The 20,718-nt window shown below is 52.4% G+C and overlaps 1 protein-coding gene across 1 annotated transcript in view; it reads left to right on the plus strand.

The window, feature by feature from the left end:
- Nucleotides 1-20,718, plus strand: part of DNAH2 (dynein axonemal heavy chain 2) — a 140,333-nt gene that overhangs the window by 106,761 nt on the left and 12,854 nt on the right. Inside the window, exons 55-75 of the mRNA XM_075559566.1 lie at nt 281-413; nt 514-653; nt 3,813-4,023; nt 4,462-4,578; nt 4,750-4,891; nt 6,849-7,018; nt 7,180-7,296; nt 11,619-11,783; nt 12,377-12,502; nt 12,596-12,744; nt 12,817-12,883; nt 13,106-13,256; nt 13,463-13,611; nt 13,780-13,913; nt 14,005-14,149; nt 14,260-14,459; nt 16,495-16,621; nt 18,621-18,807; nt 19,014-19,162; nt 19,281-19,464; nt 19,648-19,838. Of these exons, the coding sequence (XP_075415681.1) occupies nt 281-413; nt 514-653; nt 3,813-4,023; nt 4,462-4,578; nt 4,750-4,891; nt 6,849-7,018; nt 7,180-7,296; nt 11,619-11,783; nt 12,377-12,502; nt 12,596-12,744; nt 12,817-12,883; nt 13,106-13,256; nt 13,463-13,611; nt 13,780-13,913; nt 14,005-14,149; nt 14,260-14,459; nt 16,495-16,621; nt 18,621-18,807; nt 19,014-19,162; nt 19,281-19,464; nt 19,648-19,838 (3,154 nt within the window). The remainder of the gene's footprint in view (nt 1-280; nt 414-513; nt 654-3,812; nt 4,024-4,461; nt 4,579-4,749; nt 4,892-6,848; nt 7,019-7,179; nt 7,297-11,618; nt 11,784-12,376; nt 12,503-12,595; nt 12,745-12,816; nt 12,884-13,105; nt 13,257-13,462; nt 13,612-13,779; nt 13,914-14,004; nt 14,150-14,259; nt 14,460-16,494; nt 16,622-18,620; nt 18,808-19,013; nt 19,163-19,280; nt 19,465-19,647; nt 19,839-20,718) is intronic.

The raw sequence follows: 20,718 nt of genomic DNA on the forward strand, positions 1-20,718 counted from the left end.
CTTCACTCCTCTCACCTTCCTCGGTAGGATGGGTTGTCCAGCTGAGGAAGCTGAGATTCAGAGAGATTAGCTCATTGGCCAAAGATTCAGCCCTAGCAGGTGTACCTGCTTCACCATCCTCTATTGGAGTAGATCAGAGGACAGTGGGATCTAGACAGAGAGCCTGAGAGGCCAAATGAGGGGCATGGAGGTCCCTGGAAAGAGGGGGGGTGGAGCGAGCTGAGGAAACACTGAGTCCATCTGTGAGTAGACCTCATTCCTTCTCCAAACCTCTTCCCAGGAACTGGATCCGCCAGTACCCAGCCCTGGTGAACTGCACGACCATCAACTGGTTCTCCGAGTGGCCCCGTGAGGCCCTGCTGGAGGTGGCGGAGAAGTACCTCCTGGGAGAAGACCTGGGGACCCAGGAGAATGTGAGGCCCCCTCCCCACCACTATTCCACAGCCCTGGCCCCTTCCCTTTCACCACGCCAGCTCCCCTGTTTCCTGTTGGCTCTTTTGTTCATTGGCTCAGATCCACAAGAAGGTAGCCCAGATCTTTGTCACTATGCACTGGTCAGTGGCTCAGTACTCCCAGAAGATGTTGTTGGAGCTAAGAAGATTCAACTACGTCACACCCACCAACTACCTGGAGCTCGTGTCTGGATATAAGAAGTAGGTAGCCCGACAGAAAGCACAGAAGGCTGGGAGCTTGCTGCCATGATCGGTCCGTAGTGAAATGACATCATGGAAACTATCCCCTAGCTGGCCCAAGGGTCCAGTTCCACGCACTTGGAATGCCCTTGTAGAATGGCAGAGGTGTGGGCAATCTAGCAGAGGGAGTAAAAGAGAGGTGGGGTTTCCGTTTGGGAAGGGCCCTTTCTATAGTCCTTTGGCTCCAGTCCCTCGGCCACCCTCTGTGTCCTAATTTCCTGGGATGATGTTTCTCCTTCTGTCCCTCTTCCTAACCACAAGACACTGGGACGTTGCTATGACACCTTGCCTTTCCCTCTCCCATTAGTGCCTGGTAGACTCTGCACTATTCCCAAGCATTCTGGATTCATTCACTCGGTGATTATATCTTCTCATGTGTATAACATACATAAAATTTTTTAATTAGCTCTAAAGATTCATTTTGTGAAGAAAAGTGAAGAAAAGGCATTTGCAGTAATAATGGCAATCAACACATTCATTTAACACACTTTCTTTTGAGCACCTACTATGTGCTCGGCACTATGCTAAATACCCACAGCATACTAAAGGATAAAATTCAGTTCCTGGCTTCTTGGGGCTGCATAGGCTTGTGTCCTATTCACGGCTTGCCCATCACTGTTCCACATAGTCTTCGACATAGGAAATAATACATAGCTACTCGAGTGCCAGTTTATACTTTCACGAGTTTGTTTATTCTTCCTTTCATTCTGCCCAACAGCTTTCTTGGTGCATAGTTTACATATCATGCTATTCAAGAGTTCAATCCTTCAGTCATCTCTAGGAGAATTGTACAATCATCACCACATCAGGTTTTGACACCCCCCTGCCCCCAGGGTTAAGTGGAGTTTAAAATGACTGGTGCAGTCACAAGCCCTGCTAGTGTTTCCCGCCCCCCCACACACCTTCACCACTCACTCCCTCCATTCCCTTTCCCTCCCTGCCACCCACCCCTTCTCTACACCCCTACACCTGTGTATCAGTTATTATCCTATGCGTCCACTCCGCCGGTGCTTCTCAGCTGGGAGACCCCACAGAATAGTTGTTTATTTTTTAAGGCACGTTTAAATATGGCTTTGCCATCAGTGGATATCTGTTGATGTGTTTTCCTAGTAATGCACTGGCTTTGTCTCACTAGCGCACCTCCAAATAAAGGGATACTTTTTGTGCCATGGGGAGGGGGGCGGAGAGGGGTCAAGGCTAATATCAAATTTTCCACAAAACTCACATTTTCCCAAATCGAAGCTTTACAGCAAGTTTACAGGAATGCCGCTTCACATAAAACTCCAACTTTTAGATGGACTGAGAATTTTAAAGGTCAGGATGACCTCAAAGAGTAACTAAGGCAGAGACATTAGCTCAGAAGATTACGACAACTGTTTTGTTTTGTTTTTTTTTTGGGGGGGGGGAATCCCCAAGGGGCCATCTGGACAGATTCTCTCAGGGAACACAGGATGGTCGTAGGGGATTACGAGGGAGAAGTTTTAAGAAAATGGAAGATGCACTGATGGAAAAAAAAAGTCAGGAAGGCTGTACTGAGGGATTGCTTCCCATCACATCAACACACCTGCTCAGCCGTCTGGTCGCCAGGCCTGTCCTGGGAGAACTTCACCGGGAAAGCTTACCCCACCCATCCTACAGCCCTTCTCTTGCCCCTTCAGACTTTTTGTTTTCATGACCAAGCTCAAAGAACATTTAAAAGGCATGGTATTTGAGTTCTAAGGAATGCCCCAAACTGCCACTTGGATGTGGTGTGTCTAGAAGTGCCCAGGAAGGCATAGAGGCGGGACCCTGCCCTGAGAGCGTACAGCTCGACGGAGGATGTGTCGAGAAGCAGTTGCTGGGTATTTTAAACTGTGTTTAGTAAAGGCGTCAGTGATTTTGTAGCGATGGTTTTTCAGTTACCTTTGTATTTTCTCATGTAAGCCAAACAGTCATTCTCTGTAGACATTTTTTTGTTTTGTTTTGCTTGTCCCACATTGAACTTTTCTTTTAAATGTGTTGCCAACACTTCAAACGTGGGAGCCTTATAGAAACCTGGATTACTAATTTCTCTTAAAAAAAAAATCATAGGCCACTGGAGATCCCCTTGCAGAGGTGTCTCGGGGAAGAGATGAGCCAGTCAGGGTGCGACGTAGCAACGATGAAAAATACATCTTTCCTCTAGTTTCTAAATGCTTCCTCCCCCTTTCCCTACCACTATCATGATCCCAATCCTACCTTGCAAGTCTGGCTAGACCAGAGGATGTACACTGGTACAGATAGGAACCGGAAACACAGGGAATCCAGGGTGGATGATCCCTTCAGGACCAGTGGTGAGAATGGTGATACTGGGAGGATGGAGGGAGGGTGGGTTGGAAATGGGGAACTGATTACAAGGATCTACATGTGACCTCCTCCCTGGGGGACGGACAACAGAAAAGTGGGTGAAGGGAGACGTCAGACAGAGCAATATATGACAAAATAATAATTTATAAATTATCAAGGGTTCATGCGGGAGGGGGGAGTCGGGAAGGAGGGGAAAAATGAGGAGCTGATGCCAGGGGCTTAAGTGGAAAGCAAATGTTTTGAGAATGATGAGGGCAATGAATGTACAAATGTGATTTGCACAATTGATGTATGTATGGATTGTGATAAGAGTTGTATGAGCCCCTAATAAAAAGATTAAAAAAGAAAAAAATGATTAATTGTGGCAATGCCTGGCCACTCTCACACACGGGGGAAGCCGTCTGTGCTGGGGGGCCCCACGCCCTTTATGCGGACACCTCTGTCCTCGTTCACTGCCGTCCCCATCTGACTTGCACGGTGGGGACCAACCAAAGACTGTCAAGTCAGGAAAGCAGTGTGAGAAAAACCCGACTTAGCAAGCTGATTGTTCAGTGATGTCCAGTCACGGGAGAGAGGAGCACGGGAGACAGGTGGGGCGGGGTGGGGGGTGGGGGGCGAGAGGGGGCAAGCAATTAGCAAGGAGCCAGGCAGGAGGTGGTAAAGATCTGAGTGGGTGGTAGAGGTGGCCGCAGCCAGGAAGGCAGGACTCAGAAGATATTGGGAAAGGAGCCTTAGTCCACTCCCTTTGCTGTGACCCCAGCCTCTCAGGCCACCTCGCTCTGCACTGTCGTCCAGGTTGCTGCGAGAGAAGCGGCAGGAGCTGCTGGACCAAGCCAATAAGCTGCGGACGGGGCTGTTCAAGATCGACGAGACCAGGGAGAAGGTGGAGGTGATGTCCCTGGAGCTGGAGGAAGCCAAGAAGAAGGTGGCCGAGTTCCAGAAGCAGTGTGAGGAGTACCTGGTCATCATCGTGCAGCAGAAGCGCGAGGCGGACGAGCAGCAGAAGGTCAGGGCTGGCGCTGGGCCCTCTCCCCCACACACACCACCACTTCCAGTGCCCGTGGGGAGAGCCTCCTGGGTGGCCGCCAGTTGCTGCTCCTTTCACGTCAGCTTCCATCTTCCCTGACGGAGCTGGCTAGAGCGCGCGCCTTGGCCCACAGCGAAGACAAAGCCCTGGCCCTCTTTCAAGGCTGTATGTTTTCTGTTTTTTAAGTGAAGCAAATATTTTATTTAAACCATTTTTCAAATTACAAGCTACCCAAATGAGCATAATGTGACATTGCTCTGAAGGGCTCTACTTTTTTCTTTTTTTTAAAGCAGCCTGCCATCTACTTCTCTTAGGGAGCGGCTGGTGGGTTTGACCTGCCCCCCTCCACCCCCCCACTGGTTATGAACCGAGCGCTAAGCACACTGTTCCAGCAGGCACCTTGCTTGTCACCCCTAGGCAGTAACAGCCAACAGTGAGAAGATCGCAGTGGAGGAAATCAAGTGTCAGGCCCTGGCTGACAATGCCCAGAAAGATCTAGAAGAGGCCCTGCCAGCCCTGGAAGAGGCCATGAGGGTAAGAGGGGCAGGTGGAAGGATGTGTGCCAGGAGGTCCAGGGAAGGGAACAGGGCTTCTTACCCTCAGCATCTCTGAGGGACTGGGGAAAGAGGTGGCACCTGTCTCCATTAAAGGTCCGCCTTCACACCTGAGTTGACTCTGACTCTGATAGTGAATTCCGCTTCCTAGGCTCTGGAGTCTCTGAACAAGAAGGATATAGGAGAGATCAAGTCCTACGGACGCCCACCCGCTCAAGTGGAGATGGTGCTTCAGGCAGTCATGATTCTCCGAGGCAATGATCCCACTTGGCCAGAGGCCAAGAGGCAGCTAGGTAAGCCAGAGAACCAAGAGATCATGGACTTTAATTCACCAACATTGATTAATCATCTGCTGGGTATCAGAACCTGGGAGAGACAAGTAAACAGCCTACCCTCAAGAGGCAGAATCAAGGAAGAAAGAGGAGACTCACCTATGAGAAGCTATCCCCAAACAACCAGAATTTTTTCCCCAAAGCTATATAAAATTTTTTAACAAAACAACCTTATCGCCTTCAAAGTACTTTCCAGTACACTTAATATATTTGTCAAGTCTACAATTCCATCCTTGAAAATGTTTCATCATTTTTACTTCACCTCTTCTACATCTTCAAATTGCTGTCCTTTCATGCCCCTCTTCATTCAAGGAAACAAAAAGAAGTCTCACGGAGCGAGGTCAGGTGGGTCAGGTGTGTGGAGCAAGAGACGCATGCTGTTTTTTTGCCAAAAACTGGCGCACTGAGAAGACTGCATTGTCGTGGTGGCAAAACCAGTCCCCCATCTACCACAAATCAGGCCTCTTTTTGTCACACGCTGTTATGCAGTCTTTTCAGAACCTCTAAATAGAAAGCTTGATGAACTGATGGAACATCTGACCTGGTTGAACAAACTCCAAGTACACTATGAGTTGACATTTTCGTTCATTGGACAGATGTCCAGGACGAGGCTTGTCATCAATCGACATTTCGTCTTTTTTTGAAATGAGAAAACCACTGTACACTTGAGTTTTTCCCATAGCGATGTCCTTGTAAACTGTGTTCAACGTCACAACAGTTTTGCCACCTCCCCCCCCCCCCGCCCCCAAGCAGGAAACAAAATTTCACAGCCAAGTGCTGTTCTCTTAAATCAACCATCAGGAAAAAAAATGAGGTTTGAGCAAAACTGCTTTTATGAAAAAACTCACTAAGACCAGAGAGAACCTATCCCAGGCGATGGCAGTGGATGCTCTAACTCAGAGCCAGTTGCTAGATGCTCGGCCTAGCAGGAAAAATGCATGGTATGACAGCTTGGCTCCCCCCCAGCACAATTCCGTTTTTTTCGGGGTATCCCCTCATACATCAGTTAAGACTCTTGGGTTGTAAGTGAAGGAAACAACTCATCCTAATTTAAGACAAAAACAAGAAAAGTGGGTGGGGGCATTTCTATAAAAATACAGAATGTCTCACAGAGTCATCCTGCAGGCAAGGAATCAGGAAACGGAACACAGGCCTCTCTGTGTTTCCCTCTTGGAGGTTCTCAGGGTGTAGGACATAGCCTGCGGGCCCTTGGAACAAGTCCAAGACAGTGTGAGATGTGGCAAAATAATAATAATTTATAAATTACCAAGGGCTCATTAGGGGGCGGGGCAGGCGGGAGGAAGGGGTGAAAATGAGGACTGATAGCAAGAGCTCAAGTAGAAAGCAAATGTTTTGAGAATGATGATGGCAACAACTGTACCAATGTGCTTGACACCATGGATGGATGTGATAAGAGTTGTGCGAGAACCACTGATCTAAGGCATGAGGTCAAGTATTTTGACCTTGAGAAGTAAACCCAGGAAAACATGGCTATGCCACCCCCATTGTGACTTGCTGTCGCTTCAGGCTGGCTCACGGTGACACTGTGGCCGGTCCTGTGCGCTCCTCACTCTCACTACCAGGTGGAGTCCAGGCTGTGTAAGTTGAGAGCTGCCCACCTGGGGGGGGGGGGAGACTCATCTTCCCGCACTCTACAGGGTCCTCATGCCATCCAAAGGGTTTCAGAAGTACGTTCTGCCTAACCGGCACAGCCCCCACTGAAACCTGTGTGCCCCGGTGGCCTGCTGGTATTTGCAAGACCAGTGGCAATGCTTCTTGCGTGAGAACCACCACGTACGCCACACCACCGCAGCATGAGAACCTGAAAGATGGGTGGTTAATAGGGCGCAGGGGAACAGCCGGTGGGGTTAGTCGTCTGGCTGAGGTACCCTCTTCCATCTCCATTTTCCTCCAACAGGGGAACAGAACTTCATCAAGTCCCTGATCAACTTTGATAAAGACAACATCTCAGACAAGGTGCTGAAGAAGATTGGGGCCTATTGTGCCCAGCCCGACTTCCAACCTGATATCATTGGCCGTGTCTCCCTCGCTGCCAAGTCTCTCTGCATGTGGGTGAGGGCCATGGAGGTAAGGATAGGGTGGGGGGGGTGAGGAGGACTGGGGGGGTGGGAGCTTCGGAAGCCTGGGGAGAAAAAGCTGGGTGAGGCAGAGATCACATGGGTGAGTGGGCTGGTGGGCTTGTGGATTGGTGGGTAGCTCCCGAAGCCTGACTGACTGTCTTCCTCCAGCTCTACGGGCGCCTTTATCGGGTGGTGGAGCCCAAGCGGGCCCGATTGAATGCCGCCTTGTCCCAGCTTCAGGAGAAGCAGGCAGCACTTGCCGAAGCCCAAGAGAAGCTTCGAGAGGTTAGCCACACCCACCGCCGTTCCTTCGCTGACCCCCTTTCTGACTCTAAGGATCCTTCATCACCACTTGGGCCCCTCTCTTCTAGTTCCCCCCTCTCTCCCACCCCACATCCCGTTTAGATCAGGCTGCCTCGGACTCAAAAGGTTGAGACCATCGCACAGAGCTTCACAGGCATTCAAGGGTACCGTCACTGATGAGCCCTGCCAGAGACGGGTAGGGAGCTGACACTGTTCTGACCCTGGCCGTGGGCCCTGAGATGTGGCCCATAAGGTCTGTGTGGCACGCTGGTCTTTGCCAGGGAACTGGGGTGGGCGTATGAGCACGGCGGCTGTGGGCAAGCAGAATGTGACTTTGTGCATAGGTCAAAGCTAGAGAGAGCCTGGGGGTGGGGGGGGGCGGCTGAGGGTGACTCTGCTGCGGGGTAGCTATTCAGAGGGTGACTGAGGCAAGGAACTCTCACCCAAAGCAGAAAGTCAGTGGGCCGCTGTAGCAGCAGCAGAACACTCTTCCCCTCTGCATTCCGTTTGCAATTTTAGCACTGATTTAATGGATTAATAGAGTAATTCACATGGTTTGAAATTCAAAAGATACAAAGGGACATTCAAGAAGACATCTCCCCAATGCCTTGTGTCCTCCAGCCACGCAGTGCTCCTCTCTGTAAGCGACCCCTCCTGCCCGTTTCTTAGTCAGCCATCCAAAGGGCTTCATGATTATATCAGTAAATGCATATGTTGTCACACGTTGACGCCGTGCATGCTGCTCTGCCCTTTCCTTTTCTGCCACTTTTGCCCCATGAAAACACTCAGGTGACTGACCGTGCATAAAACGCTCTGCGTAGCTAGCTGGCCTCAGCTCTGCTCGTGAGAATTCTAGTGAGTTGTATTTTGGTTTTCTCTGCTCACTTGCTACCACTATTGATGTCCATTTTCTTTTAAGAGCAAGGTGGATGCTTTCACAGAAAAATCTTAATTTTTCATTGCTTCCTTGGCCATGAATTTCTGGGTTTTCAGCATTGTGTGGCTCCGTCTACAGTGAAAATCCGCCCTCTAAAGGCCCAAGAAGCCTTCCTACTCCAACATTACATGGTTCTACACACTCAAGGTCAACCACAATAGGTCCTGATGACCCATATCACATAGAAGCCTGTGTACAGAGAATTTTTTTTATCAAAAACTCATAGGTCCTCATAGGACTTCCCTGTCCTGGGCTCGTCAGGCTCTGGCTCAGTGGCCGTGGAGACTAGGGGGCACTGGAATCTCTGCGCCCCCAGTGGCTTAACAAGCTAGATGTTTGTAACTATATGGAGCTTTTTGAATTTTATATCATCAAAACTGGTCATACAATTCCAAAACGCTTTAACTGAAACCATCTCTGAAGCACACCTGAGGGTTCACCCTTCTCCGATCAGATGAAGGGTGCTAGACTGTGAGGTCAGGGGTTCCCCAAAGGCTACCTGGCTTGTTCTGGAGCTGGGACTGGGCTCAGTTCCCTGACTCACCTACCATATAGAGTTCATCCCTGCCCTGCCTTGCCCTGCTGCAGGCATCTTTGCTGCCACAACGAAGCTGCCCTTGAGGTCTTTTCTAATCCTGGCTGCACAGAGAGTTGAGTTAGGCTGGGTGGCTGGGCTTCTGTCCACACACGCTGATCCATTGCTATAGCCCTGTGGCTATGACCCCTCCCAGCCATGCGTCAGGCCTTTGCCTTTTTTCAGAGTGAATAATCAGACTTGTGGCAACCCATTTGCTCACCCTGGTTGAGTCATATCCTGGGCCAAGAAATTAGGGATTGTTCCCTTTACATATGAAAAGCATGGAATCCATAGGATCAGCTGCCAAGTTAATATCGTCCTTGGACAAACATTTACAAAACACCCGATGTCAGGGCCCTGGAGGGTAAACCCAACTCCTACTGGAGAGTCCCTGATTGAGAGCCGAGATCAAGATGGAACAAGCAGAGAGTGTGCATTTAAACCTGATAGCAACTCAGCCTGGAAATTCAAACAAAAGGGCTGAATATAAAAAGCGCTGGGTTTAAAAAAAGTAAGCCAATTAGGGAACCAAAATTTCTCCTTTGCTTGGCAGGTTGCGTCTGAGTGCAGTCAATGAACCTGACCAACAGACCAACAGAACCTCAGAACTTGGAAGCTTCCCCACCTAGTTGCAGATAGCTCTCTACTCAGGCCAATTAAATAAGACTTGTGGTAGAGCCTGGGACTTAGCGTTTTAAAAGCTTTTGTTTATCAGCGCCAACCAGTGATGAGAAGACCAGTTTGAATATGTAATTTTGGGGCCCAGAAGTCTGGAAAGAGCCCCAGAGCCCAACAATATTTCACATCAATATAAAACTATCAATACTTTTAACCCTGAAAATATATTTTTGGGAACCCCGAAAAAGCATTTTTCCCAGACCCAATTCTGATGTGCAGCAAAGGTTAAGAACCGCTACCCAGAAGGCTCTGAAATGGGCGGGAACAGAGATCCCAAATGTCTTCCAGGTAATTTCATCCAAGATTGAGAATTCATTTTCTTCTCTATTTCCATTCCAAATGAAGTCTAATTACATGGACTTCCAGGGCCACCAGAGAGAAAGCCTTCCCCTAGAGCTGTCACACTGACTTTGGACTTCTCTGTCCCCCACACTGTGAGGAAACAAGTTTCTGTTTTTCAGAAAACCACCCTCTTGTCATTCTAGCTGCACCAGATAACTAAGACAGAATCTCGGAAGTTACGCAACTACACAATCAGAAAAGAACAGTGCATTCAGTGATGTTCCACAAATGTACACATTCCCCACATTGGGCAATACCCAAGGACCCCTGGCGGTAAAGTGGGCAACTTGTTGGGTCAGGAGTTCAAACCCACCAGCAACTCTTAGGTACAGAGATGAGGCTGTCTGCTCCCATAAGGACTTAGCGTCTCAGAAACCCAAAGAGGCAGGTCGACCCTGTCCCACAGACTCTCTGTGCTGTGGGGCAGAACCGACTTGACAGCAGTGGGTTCAGGTCTCGTCTGGGATGCGAATTCCAGGGTCCTGGAGGAACGCCGACAGCTTGTGTCAGGCTGCTAACTGCTCAGCGCACTTCCACACATGTGCTTCCACAGAGCGCTGCCAGAGAGAGCTCCTGGGTGGAGCAGTACGCCTGCGGCACAGACCCAACCGCAGTGCGTTTGTTTGAGTCCCTGGGTGATGCAAACAGCCTGTGCCGTAGCTGATAGCTGACAGGCTAGACAGTCGAGTCTAACCAGAGGCACCTTGGGGAAAGCTGCTCACAATCGACTTCTGAAAAGTCAGCCACCAGCAACCCTATGGAGCACAGGTCTCCTCTGGCCCACGAGGGGTCGCCGTGCCCCAGAGTCAACGCACCAGCTACTGGTTAGGCAGAGCCGGCAGGGTAGCACTGATGTGTCCAGTCCATCCAGCTCTTTCCGTCTTCCCATCTCTGATGTCCGATTGGTCCAAGACTATCAGCTCAGAGAGCCCCTGGTTGCCGAGCATCTCTCCTGGGTCCTCCTTTTGGAATGCACCCCCTCCTCCTCTCTCCAACAGCTCCCTGCTCATTTTCTGTCTTTCTTCCTCTCTCCAGGTGCCACCTTAGAGGTGATGTCTGGTGCAGCATGTCACTTACTTTTGGACTGAGACTCACCAACACAGCTTGTGGGTCACAGCATTACTGTGCTGTAAGAGCTCCGTCTCTCACCCAGTCTTGGAGTTCATTGCCAACAGTGATCGGCTCTAGGAAAGGGCTGTAGGGCGAAGGCAAAGGAAACCTATTTACAGTACATGTCTTTTATCTCGCTCCTTATGGCGGCGGACCCCTGGTGGTGGAGTGGCTGTGAGTTGGGCCGCTAACTGCAAAGTCAGCAGTTTGAAACCACCAGCCGCTCTGAGGGAGAAAGATTAACAGTCTTGGCATAGGGGGTGGGGGGGAGCACTAGAACTGATTTGATTACAGAGCTCATTTTAACAGCAATTTAACCATGAAAAAGAAAGTGCCCTAAAATGGATTATGGTTCTTGATATGAGTGAATTATTGAATTGCTTGACATGTGGAGTATGTGCCAATGAAACTGCAAAAAAAAAAAAAATTACTCAACACTCCCCTGGCAAAAAAAAAATAAAAGAAGAGTCACAGGGCAGTGCTTGACAGCCCTGAGGTTTTTGTGTTATTGTGATATGGTTTTATTATGTGATTATTATAAACATGAGATTGAGTTTACCCAAGGCCACTCAACTACAAAAGGACAGCCTTTCGGTTTGGCCCTGGCACCATGTGGCCTCCAGCCTTGAGTTTGATCCCTTGCACTCTGGCCGCTCCCAGGTAGCTGAGAAACTGGAGATGTTGAAGAAACAGTATGATGAGAAACTGGCACAGAAAGAGGAGCTTCGCAAGAAGTCTGAGGAGATGGAGCTGAAGCTGGAGCGGGCTGGGATGTTGGTGTCTGGGTTAGCCGGGGAGAAGGCCCGATGGGAAGAGACAGTCAAGGTGAGCTAGCTGCACCACTTGGCTCTCCTTCCTCTCGGCCCACTGGTACGTGATCTTTCAGTGGAGGCGCATCCAGGGAAGCTGGAGAGATCTGGGTTTAGCGAAATTTAAGGCTGGTGGGCGCGTGTTCTCCTCTTTTCCTCATTCAGAGTTCTCACCAGCCAGGAGTGAGGGTGAGGGGTTGGCTTAGACTACTTTCCTAGGCCATGTCTCTTCCTGAGACTGTCTCTGTAGGCTGCTCCCCGAGCCTCTCCCGCTCCGCGTGGAACAGTTCTGTTGGTTCTCAGGGGGTGGAATCCACTCCGAAGCCACAGAGTGGGGGAAGGCCAGGCTTCTTGTGCCAGATCAGCTGCGGTGCTTAGGCAGAGCTGATAAGCACCAAGCATGCAGAGGACTCTTTAAAGGGCTCTTTAGACAACAGACAGATGTGGGACATCTAACATCTAAAGAGCCCCTGGCCAGAGGAGGCCTTATCACCAGAATGTAAACATGACTGAGAACCATCAGAGTCCTCCAGGGTGGGAAGGCTTAAGAGAGGCCAAGAATCTCTTTGATCTGGTGACCAAAGGAGAGTGTGTCTTGCTGCTCCCCAGGGCCTGGAGGAAGACCTGGGTTACCTGGTAGGTGACTGTCTCCTGGCTGCTGCCTTCTTGTCCTACCTGGGACCCTTCCTGACTAACTACAGGGATGAGATTGTCAGGCAAATCTGGATCAAGAAGGTGAGCTGTGGCTCGGGCAGGCCCTTAGGAACAGAAGGGGGCAGAGGCTACTGGGCCCAGACTGACACCAGGGGTTTGCGCTCCCTTTCCCAGATCTGGGAGCTGCAGGTTTCTTGCTCACCTCGCTTCACCTTCAATAGCTTCCTGTCCAACCCGACCAAAGTTCGAGACTGGAACATCCAGGGGTTGCCCTCGGATGCCTTCTCCACAGAGAATGGCATTATAGTCACCCGTGGCAACAGGTGAGCATGCTGCCAGGGCTGAGCTCAGCGAGAGAACAGAGCCTGACTTCTGACGGGTGCTTCCCCCTCCAGGTGGGCACTGATGATTGATCCTCAGGCTCAGGCCCAGAAGTGGATTAAGAACATGGAAGGAAACCAGGTGTGAGGTTGAGGGGTTGGCTCGAATATTTGCCCAACCCATGTCTCTTCCTGAGACCTTCTCCTTAGGCCCTCCCCCTGCCCCCTTCGGTATGGAACCGCACTATTCTGTAACGCCCAGGGTTCTCGGGTTGGCATGGACTCCGGAGCCAAGGTTTGTTTTTGGTTGTCATGGCCATGGATTTCTCTGGGTTTGTGCCATCTTTTCCCCTCGCTTCCTCAGGGCCTCAAGATCATTGACCTGCAGATGAGTGATTACCTTCAAATCCTCGAAAAGGCCATCCAGTTTGGACAGCCAGTACTACTACAGAATGTGCAGGAATACCTAGACCCCACCCTCAATCCCGTGCTCAACAAATCTGTCTCTCGAATTGGTCAGGGCCCAGGCTTCTTATCCTGGGGTTGGATTGGGGGGCAGGGGGGCGAGTTCTAGAAGCCAGTGTGGGTAGGGCACCAGAGAGGGAAGGGCTAGCCCTTTGGCTCACCTGGAATGGGGCCATCGGGGCAATCTGAGATGCTGCCATTGGGTGCTGGTTTGGCCACAGGTTAGCCTATAGCTGATTACATGGGGTCCTTGCAGGGGGGCGGCTGCTGATGCGGCTTGGAGATAAGGAGGTGGAGTACAATCCCAGTTTCCGTTTCTACATCACCACGAAGCTCTCCAACCCCCACTATAGCCCAGAGACCTCCGCCAAGACCACCATCGTCAACTTTGCTGTTAAAGAACAGGTGGGGGAAGCAGGCAGGGGGGCTGTGGAGAGCTGGGAAGGACCAAGGGAAAGGCTAAGCATGGGCTGAGTCGTTGGGAGGGAGGGGGACCGGGCAGGTGGAAAGGGGTGGAGAAGGTGAAGGTCACAGGGCCAGGGCTCTCGCCATGAGTCTGGCCGCTCGCTCTAGGGTCTGGAGGCACAACTATTGGGCATCGTGGTCCGGAAGGAGAGGCCGGAGCTGGAGGAGCAGAAGGACACACTGGTCATCAACATCGCCGCGGGCAAGAGGAAGCTCAAGGAGCTAGAGGATGAGATCCTCCGGTGAGACCCAGCGCCTCCACGGCCCCTCCCGCCCCCCCCCCCCCCAGCGAGGCGGAACCTTTGACTCACGTGCCTCTGGACTTCGCTCCAGGCTGCTGAACGAGGCCACAGGCTCCCTGCTGGACGACGTCCAACTGGTGAACACCCTGCAGACGTCCAAGGTCACTGCCACGGAGGTGACAGAGCAGCTGGAGACCAGCGAAACCACGGAGATCAACATCGACTTGGCCCGTGAGGTGAGCCCCGGTGCCCAGCCAGCCATCGAGAAGCCGCTGGAATCCCGCCCTGGGCCTTTGCTCCCTGCCATGCCCCTCTGTACCCCTGACTCCCTCGGCTCCGCCTGCAGGCTTACCGCCCGTGTGCCCAGCGGGCGTCGGTGCTGTTCTTCGTGCTCAATGACATGGGCCGCATCGATCCCATGTACCAGTTCTCGCTGGACGCCTACATCAGCCTCTTCATCCTCAGCATCGACAAGAGCCATCGCAGCAACAAGCTGGAGGACCGCATCGACTACCTGAACGAGTACCACACCTACGCTGTCTACAGGTCTCAGGGCTCCTTCCCGGTCCCGCAGGCAGGAGACCACTGACTTCGCTCTGCTCCAGCCTCTGCTGCCTCTTCCTGTCTTGCTGCTTCCCCGCACTGTTTTTGGCCTATTTCTCTCCCCTCCACACACCTTCCCTGAGTAGCTTGCCCACTGTCATGGTCCAACTATCAAGTATGGTGCCAGGGTTTAGAGCTAGGCTGCGAACCAGGAGCTGGCAGCTAAAACCCACTGTTTGTTGCAAGGGAGAAAGATGAGGCTCTAAAGATTTACCGTCTGGGAAACCGCAGGCAGCAGTTTGACACTGTCCCGTAGGGGTCGCTGTGCGTCGGAATCAACCAGTAGCAGTGGGATAGACTGGCTATCCCCTCGGCTTTCTTGTGAGCCACGGACTTGCACATACTTGGGGGCTAGCAAGGACTAGCCCTGCACCCTTCAAGCTTTCGTGTGCCCCCAAGCACGGGCCATCATGTTCAGATGCAGGTTAGGACGTGCCGGGTCTGCAGAGGGGCCTGAGATCCTACGTTTCTAACAAGCTCCCAGCTACTGAGGAGTCCTTGGATGACACAAAAGATGAGGAGGGCAATTGAACTGAAAGGTTGATGAGTCAAAGCCACCTCGAGGCGGCTCAGAAGAAAGGCCTGGTGGTATCCTCCCCGAAGGCCATGTGAGGTACATCAGGTTGTCCTGACTCAGGATGACTCAGCGACAAGTTTGGGCTTGTTTTTCCAGGCGTCCGTCTGTGTATCACAGTTGAGTAACAGGACCCTTTGGGGCCCCTCTTGCCTAGAACCCACAGATTGGCGAGCTCGTGCCACGTCTTCACTACCTCGCAAGCCGCTCCTTCCCCGTCCACCTCGTCTCTCTGTGTGGAATCGTAGGCCCCTCATTCACTTTGCTTCAGAGCAAACTTCTTTTCTTTCTCTTCACTCGGGGTCCTCGTCCTTGACGGCCACCAAGCCCCTGACGCTGATTTCCCAGTCACCCAAGCCCGGGACAAGGAGCTGAGTTATCTTTGACTCCTCCTCCCTCTCCCTTGCGCACAGACCAGTCACCACATTCGCCCCCAGTATTTCTTTAAACTGTTCCCTCCCACTTCCCCCACTGCAGCGACTGACCTGGAATTGGGGCCTTCCTGGTCTCTTTCTCTGAACTAGGCAGTGATCTAACAGGCCACCCTGCTGTCCCTCGCTAGCTGATCGATCGTCCTGCAATTGCCAACATGAGTCATGAAAGCCCCCCCTCAAAAAAACCCAAAAAGCCAAACCTCCTGCCACTCATAGCAGCCATGTGGAACGGAGTAGAACTACCCCAGAGGGAAGCAGGCTGCTCCCCTCCCCCGACTCCCCATCTTTCTCCCAGGGAGCGGCTGGTGAATTCAAACCACCGACCTTTCCACTAGCAGACCAAGGCTGAATCCAGTACACCAAGCCCACCCGTCTGATTGGCTCCTTCCCTGCCATGACCTCCTCACTGCCTTGTCTCCCACAAAGCCCTTGGTGACCTGGCCCCTGCCCACCTATCCAGCCTCACCTTCCCTCCCTCCTCCACTGGCTGCCTGAGCAGTACTGACCGCCCCTCGCTGTGCACCCTCCCTGCTTCCGCGTGCCGAGGCCAATCCCAGATGCCCCCTTTCCTCTTCTGTCCCACTTGGGGATGCCTCTGCCCCTTGGGAGTCAGTTCCTCCCAGAAACTTCCCCGGGTCCCCTGACCCTTTGCTATCTCCTGATAGGACTCACTTCTGCTCTCTCATTAGGTGATGGCTTCTCTGTGCCATGTCCCGCGGGGTCCTCTCTGCTTGTGCAAGGACTGAGACGGGCTTCTTCGTCCATGTGGGTCCAGACCCTCCAGAGTGCCTGGTTCACAGTGGGGGTCCAATCAAGGCATATCCATTGAATCTGGGAAAACCATCTCTTTACTCTCCTCTCGCCTCTGGAAGGCTCTGTGATGATCTGCTCTTCACACGGGAAGCATTCCGAGGAGCATCCTGCCCTGCTTCTGCCTGCCTCCTTCATTCCCCTGTCTTTTTCCTCCCAGGTATACCTGCCGGACCCTTTTTGAGCGCCACAAGCTATTATTCAGTTTTCAGATGTGTGCCAAAATACTAGAAACGTCTGGCAAGCTGAACATGGATGAATACAACTTCTTTCTACGTGGGGGTGTGGTGAGTGGGGCAGCGAGCAATCCAGGTGTGGGGTGGTGGCTAGGTTGGGGGATGGAATATGAGCACTGCAGACCCAGTGGTTACAGCCAAGGCCCTAAAGAGGGAGCTGAGAAAAACACAAACGAGGGCAGGAGCCAAGTGCATGACGGGCTCCTCGGGGCTGTCGGGGGTGACTGGCCTTGTGGCCCTTGCCTGTGTTACAGGCTGGGCTTTGGGACCTGTGACCCCTGGATTGGCGTGCTCTTGCTTACTGTTTCAATGTCTCTGAAGCCAGGCCTTCCTCCACTTAAACGCCTGGGTCTCCATGGCAGCCGCTCCCTAGCCGGCGCCCTTAACCCTGCAACCCAAGCTAGCTCCACGCTGAGATCCGGCTCGTCTTCCCTGCTGCCCCTGTGTGGCCCTCGCAGCTGACCATGGCTGGAGGGAAACCCACAATCGCACCCACTGGGCTCGCTCTGGATTCATAGTCTCGAATGAACCTCCAACCCCAACCCCAGGGCTGTGGCATCTGTTCTCCCTGTGTAGGGTTTCTGAGACTATAGACCTCTAAGGGAGCAGACAGCCTCATCTGTCTCTGTGGAGCAGCTGCAAGACTTGACCTGCCTGCCTGCAGGCCACCTAACCCAACCTAGCACCTCCCGCACAGCCATAAGGTACCAGGGCTCCTCCTGGAACCTCAAGGGGAACCTGAAAACTGCCAGACCCCTCAGGGCCAACAAGGAGAGCAGAGATACCAGGACAATTAAGAGAGGATGGGGGGAGAAGGGGGAATCAATCACAAGGATCAATCTATACCCTCCTCCCAGGGGCACGGATAACGGTAAAGTGGGGGAGGGGTGATGGAGGACGATGTAAGATATGGAAAAAATAATCTATAACTTTTCAAGGGTTTGTGAGGGTGGGCGGGGAGGGAGGGGGAAGAGATGGGGAGCTGATATCAGGAGCTCAAGTGGGAAGAGAGTGCTTTGAAAACACGATGATGGCGGCATATGTGCAAATGTGCTTGACACACTGGATGAATGTCTAGATTGTGATGACATGTAAGAGCCCCTAATAAATAAAAGTATTTAAAAAAAACTACCAGACAATCAACCATACTACATTTTCTTGGGCCAGTTTTCTCCAAGTCTCTTGGATGTCGATTTTATTCTTTCTACCACTTTCAATTCTTCTCTTCATCAGGATTGTGGTAACAGCCTCCCAAGATCTCCCTCCCCAACCCTCAACAACACAACCCCAGAGAGAGCCTTTCAAAGGGATGTCCTGTGGACTGGTGCCCTGTCCCTGCTGGTCCCGCCCCCACTGCCCTCCTCACTCCACTCCAGCTGCACAGGCCGCACGCTCCCAGCCGGAATAGCCCATCTTAGGGTCTTCGATGGGCTGGTCCAGCTTCTGGAAAATTGTTCCCCACATGTCCACTTGGACCTCGCTCACCTCCTTCATGTCTTGACTCAGATCTCAATATGACCTCGACCTCCTCTTAGGATCATTACCTTACTCAGTATGACTCATTACCCTGCTCATTTTTGCCCCCAAACACTGTCATCTTCGAATCTATTACATTAGTATTCATCAGAAAATAAACTCCTAGTGGGCAGAGCAATTTGATTGTTTTGTTCAGTGATGCCTCACAAGAGTTTAAAATACAGGCTAGCATATATATATATATATATATTTTTAAGAATTAGTAAATGCAGGAATACACAGTTTTTGCTTCTCTGAAGGGCAGGCTGCCAGTAAAAGGCACTGGGGCCTGAGATGCGAGGAGACGGTTTACCAGATAGCCCGCAGAGGGCGCCAGCTCCCCACAGGTTAAGGTGCTGGTTTTCCTGCGTGTCTGCCCCAGGCGCCCCTCCAGTGCCCACCCATTCCAAACTGCTGGATTCATCTTTTTTCCTCAATTTTATGCAAGATTTGAATTTCCCACTCTGGCAGGTTTGGGGCAAGATAACCCTTCTGAGACAGATCCAGCCCGTTCCCTTCTCCATCTGTCCCCCAGGTCCTGGATAGGGAGGGACAAATGGACAACCCGTGTACCAGTTGGCTAGCAGATGCCTACTGGGACAACATCACCGAGCTGGACAAGCTGACCAACTTTCACGGACTCATGAACTCCTTTGAGCAGTACCCTCGGGACTGGCACCTGTGGTACACCAATGCTGCCCCTGAGAAGGCTATGCTGCCAGGTACCCAGGAGGCGGGACCCCAGGCCTCTGCCCTGCTCCTCTCCTTCCAGCCAATGGCTCCCTTTGCGGCCCCTGAAGCCGCTGTCCCAAGTTCCCCTCCTGGGAGTCAGCCTTGGTCCAACCCTCAGCATTCCTGCCAGGGACACCTCCCCACCCCCTACCCGCCCCACCCCACCATTAGGTTCTAGAGCCTGAGCCCTCCCCAGGTGAGTGGGAGAACGCCTGCAACGAGATGCAGCGTATGCTCATCGTGCGCTCGCTGCGCCAGGACCGCGTCTCCTTCTGTGTGACCTCCTTCATTGTCTCCAACCTTGGCTCCCGCTTCATCGAGCCACCTGTGCTGAACATGAAGTCGGTCAGTGGCTCAGCTCCGCGGCCCACCCCAGTCTGGGTCCTCCCGGCACCCCCATGCTGGTCTACTTCCCCACTGAGTTATGTGATGACTCCTAAGGCCTTCCTCTGTGCTCTGGCAGGTGATGGAGGATTCAACACCAAGAACTCCCCTGGTATTCATCCTGTCTCCTGGGGTAGACCCCACCAGTGCCCTGCTCCAGTTGGCCGAGCACACAGGCATGGCTCAGCGCTTCCACGCCCTGTCCCTGGGCCAGGGCCAGGCCCCCATCGCTGCCCGGCTCCTCCGAGAGGGTGTGACCCAGGGTCAGTGTCCATCCTGTTCTTCGACCCCTGCTCCGGCCTGGTCCTGCATCTGCATCCCTGATCACACCCCTGTGACAGAGGCCACCCACTTGCCCAGGCAGGGGCAGGCCTGAGCATTTGGGAAGTGGGGAGGCAGGTGGAGCTCCAGGGGTGATCCCCACTGAGGCCAGCATCTCCCTGCAGGGCACTGGGTGTTCCTGGCTAACTGCCACCTATCACTGTCTTGGATGCCCAACCTGGATAAACTGGTGGAACAGCTGCAGGTGGAGGATCCTCACCCTTCCTTTCGACTCTGGCTCAGCTCCAGCCCGCACCCAGACTTCCCTATCTCCATCTTGCAGGCCAGCATCAAGATGACCACAGAGCCACCAAAGGTGAGGGGGGTGGTACAGGAGGTAGCGGTGGCCGGGTCATGTGGTTGGCCTTCCTGCCTGCGAGCGTCAGTCAGCGAGGACTCTCTTCTCTGCCATGACGACCACACAGCTCTGTGTGACTCTGTTAGCCAACAAGCCCACAGTTCCCAGGTCCTTTCTATCCTCTTTGTGCCCAAACTCCTAGAACTTAATGATCATAATAGCGAGTGTTTCTTGATTCGGTCATTATGTGGCAGGCACTGATCTAAGTACTCTGTAGCTAACAATGGATTTCTCCACATGCATGCGCCCTGTCAGGTAAGTACCACTGCCACCACCCTCATTCTGTGCATAAGGAAACGGAGACATAAAAGAGTAAATAAGTAGTCGGTTTTGGTAGTTGTTTCCAAATTCATTCTCTTAACTACTGAAGCTAAGAGCGTTTTCTTTTATTCCCTGCCTCCACTCCCCCACCCCCCATCTCTAAGAGATGGGTGTGCCTTGGTAACTAGAGAGTCTGTGATGGGTAGAGGTATATCACTTTGCATTTGGGAGGCAGGTGCTATGGCGCTCTGAATAGGACAAGCAGAGGCCATGCTACATCTAAGGGGAGACGGGAAGGAGGAAGAGGGAGGATGGTTCTGTGGTGGGGAGGGAGGGTCTGGAGAGGAGACAGAGGGGCCTAGGGAGGCCCAGCCCAGCCCAAGTGTCTATGACATTTTGTTGGAAGAGCCCTGGTAGCAAGTGCAAGGCCCGCAGTTTGAAGCCAGCAGGCCCTCTGAGGGCGAGCAGTCCTTGGAGAAGGACATCCTGTTTGGTAAACCAGAGGGGCGGTGAAAAAGAGGGAGACCCTCCATGTGATGGATTGCAACGTTGGGCCTGAGAACAGGAAAGCTTGTGA

This window comes from Tenrec ecaudatus, chromosome 10, assembly GCF_050624435.1.
Source record: "Tenrec ecaudatus isolate mTenEca1 chromosome 10, mTenEca1.hap1, whole genome shotgun sequence".
Lineage (NCBI taxonomy): Eukaryota > Metazoa > Chordata > Mammalia > Afrosoricida > Tenrecidae > Tenrec > Tenrec ecaudatus.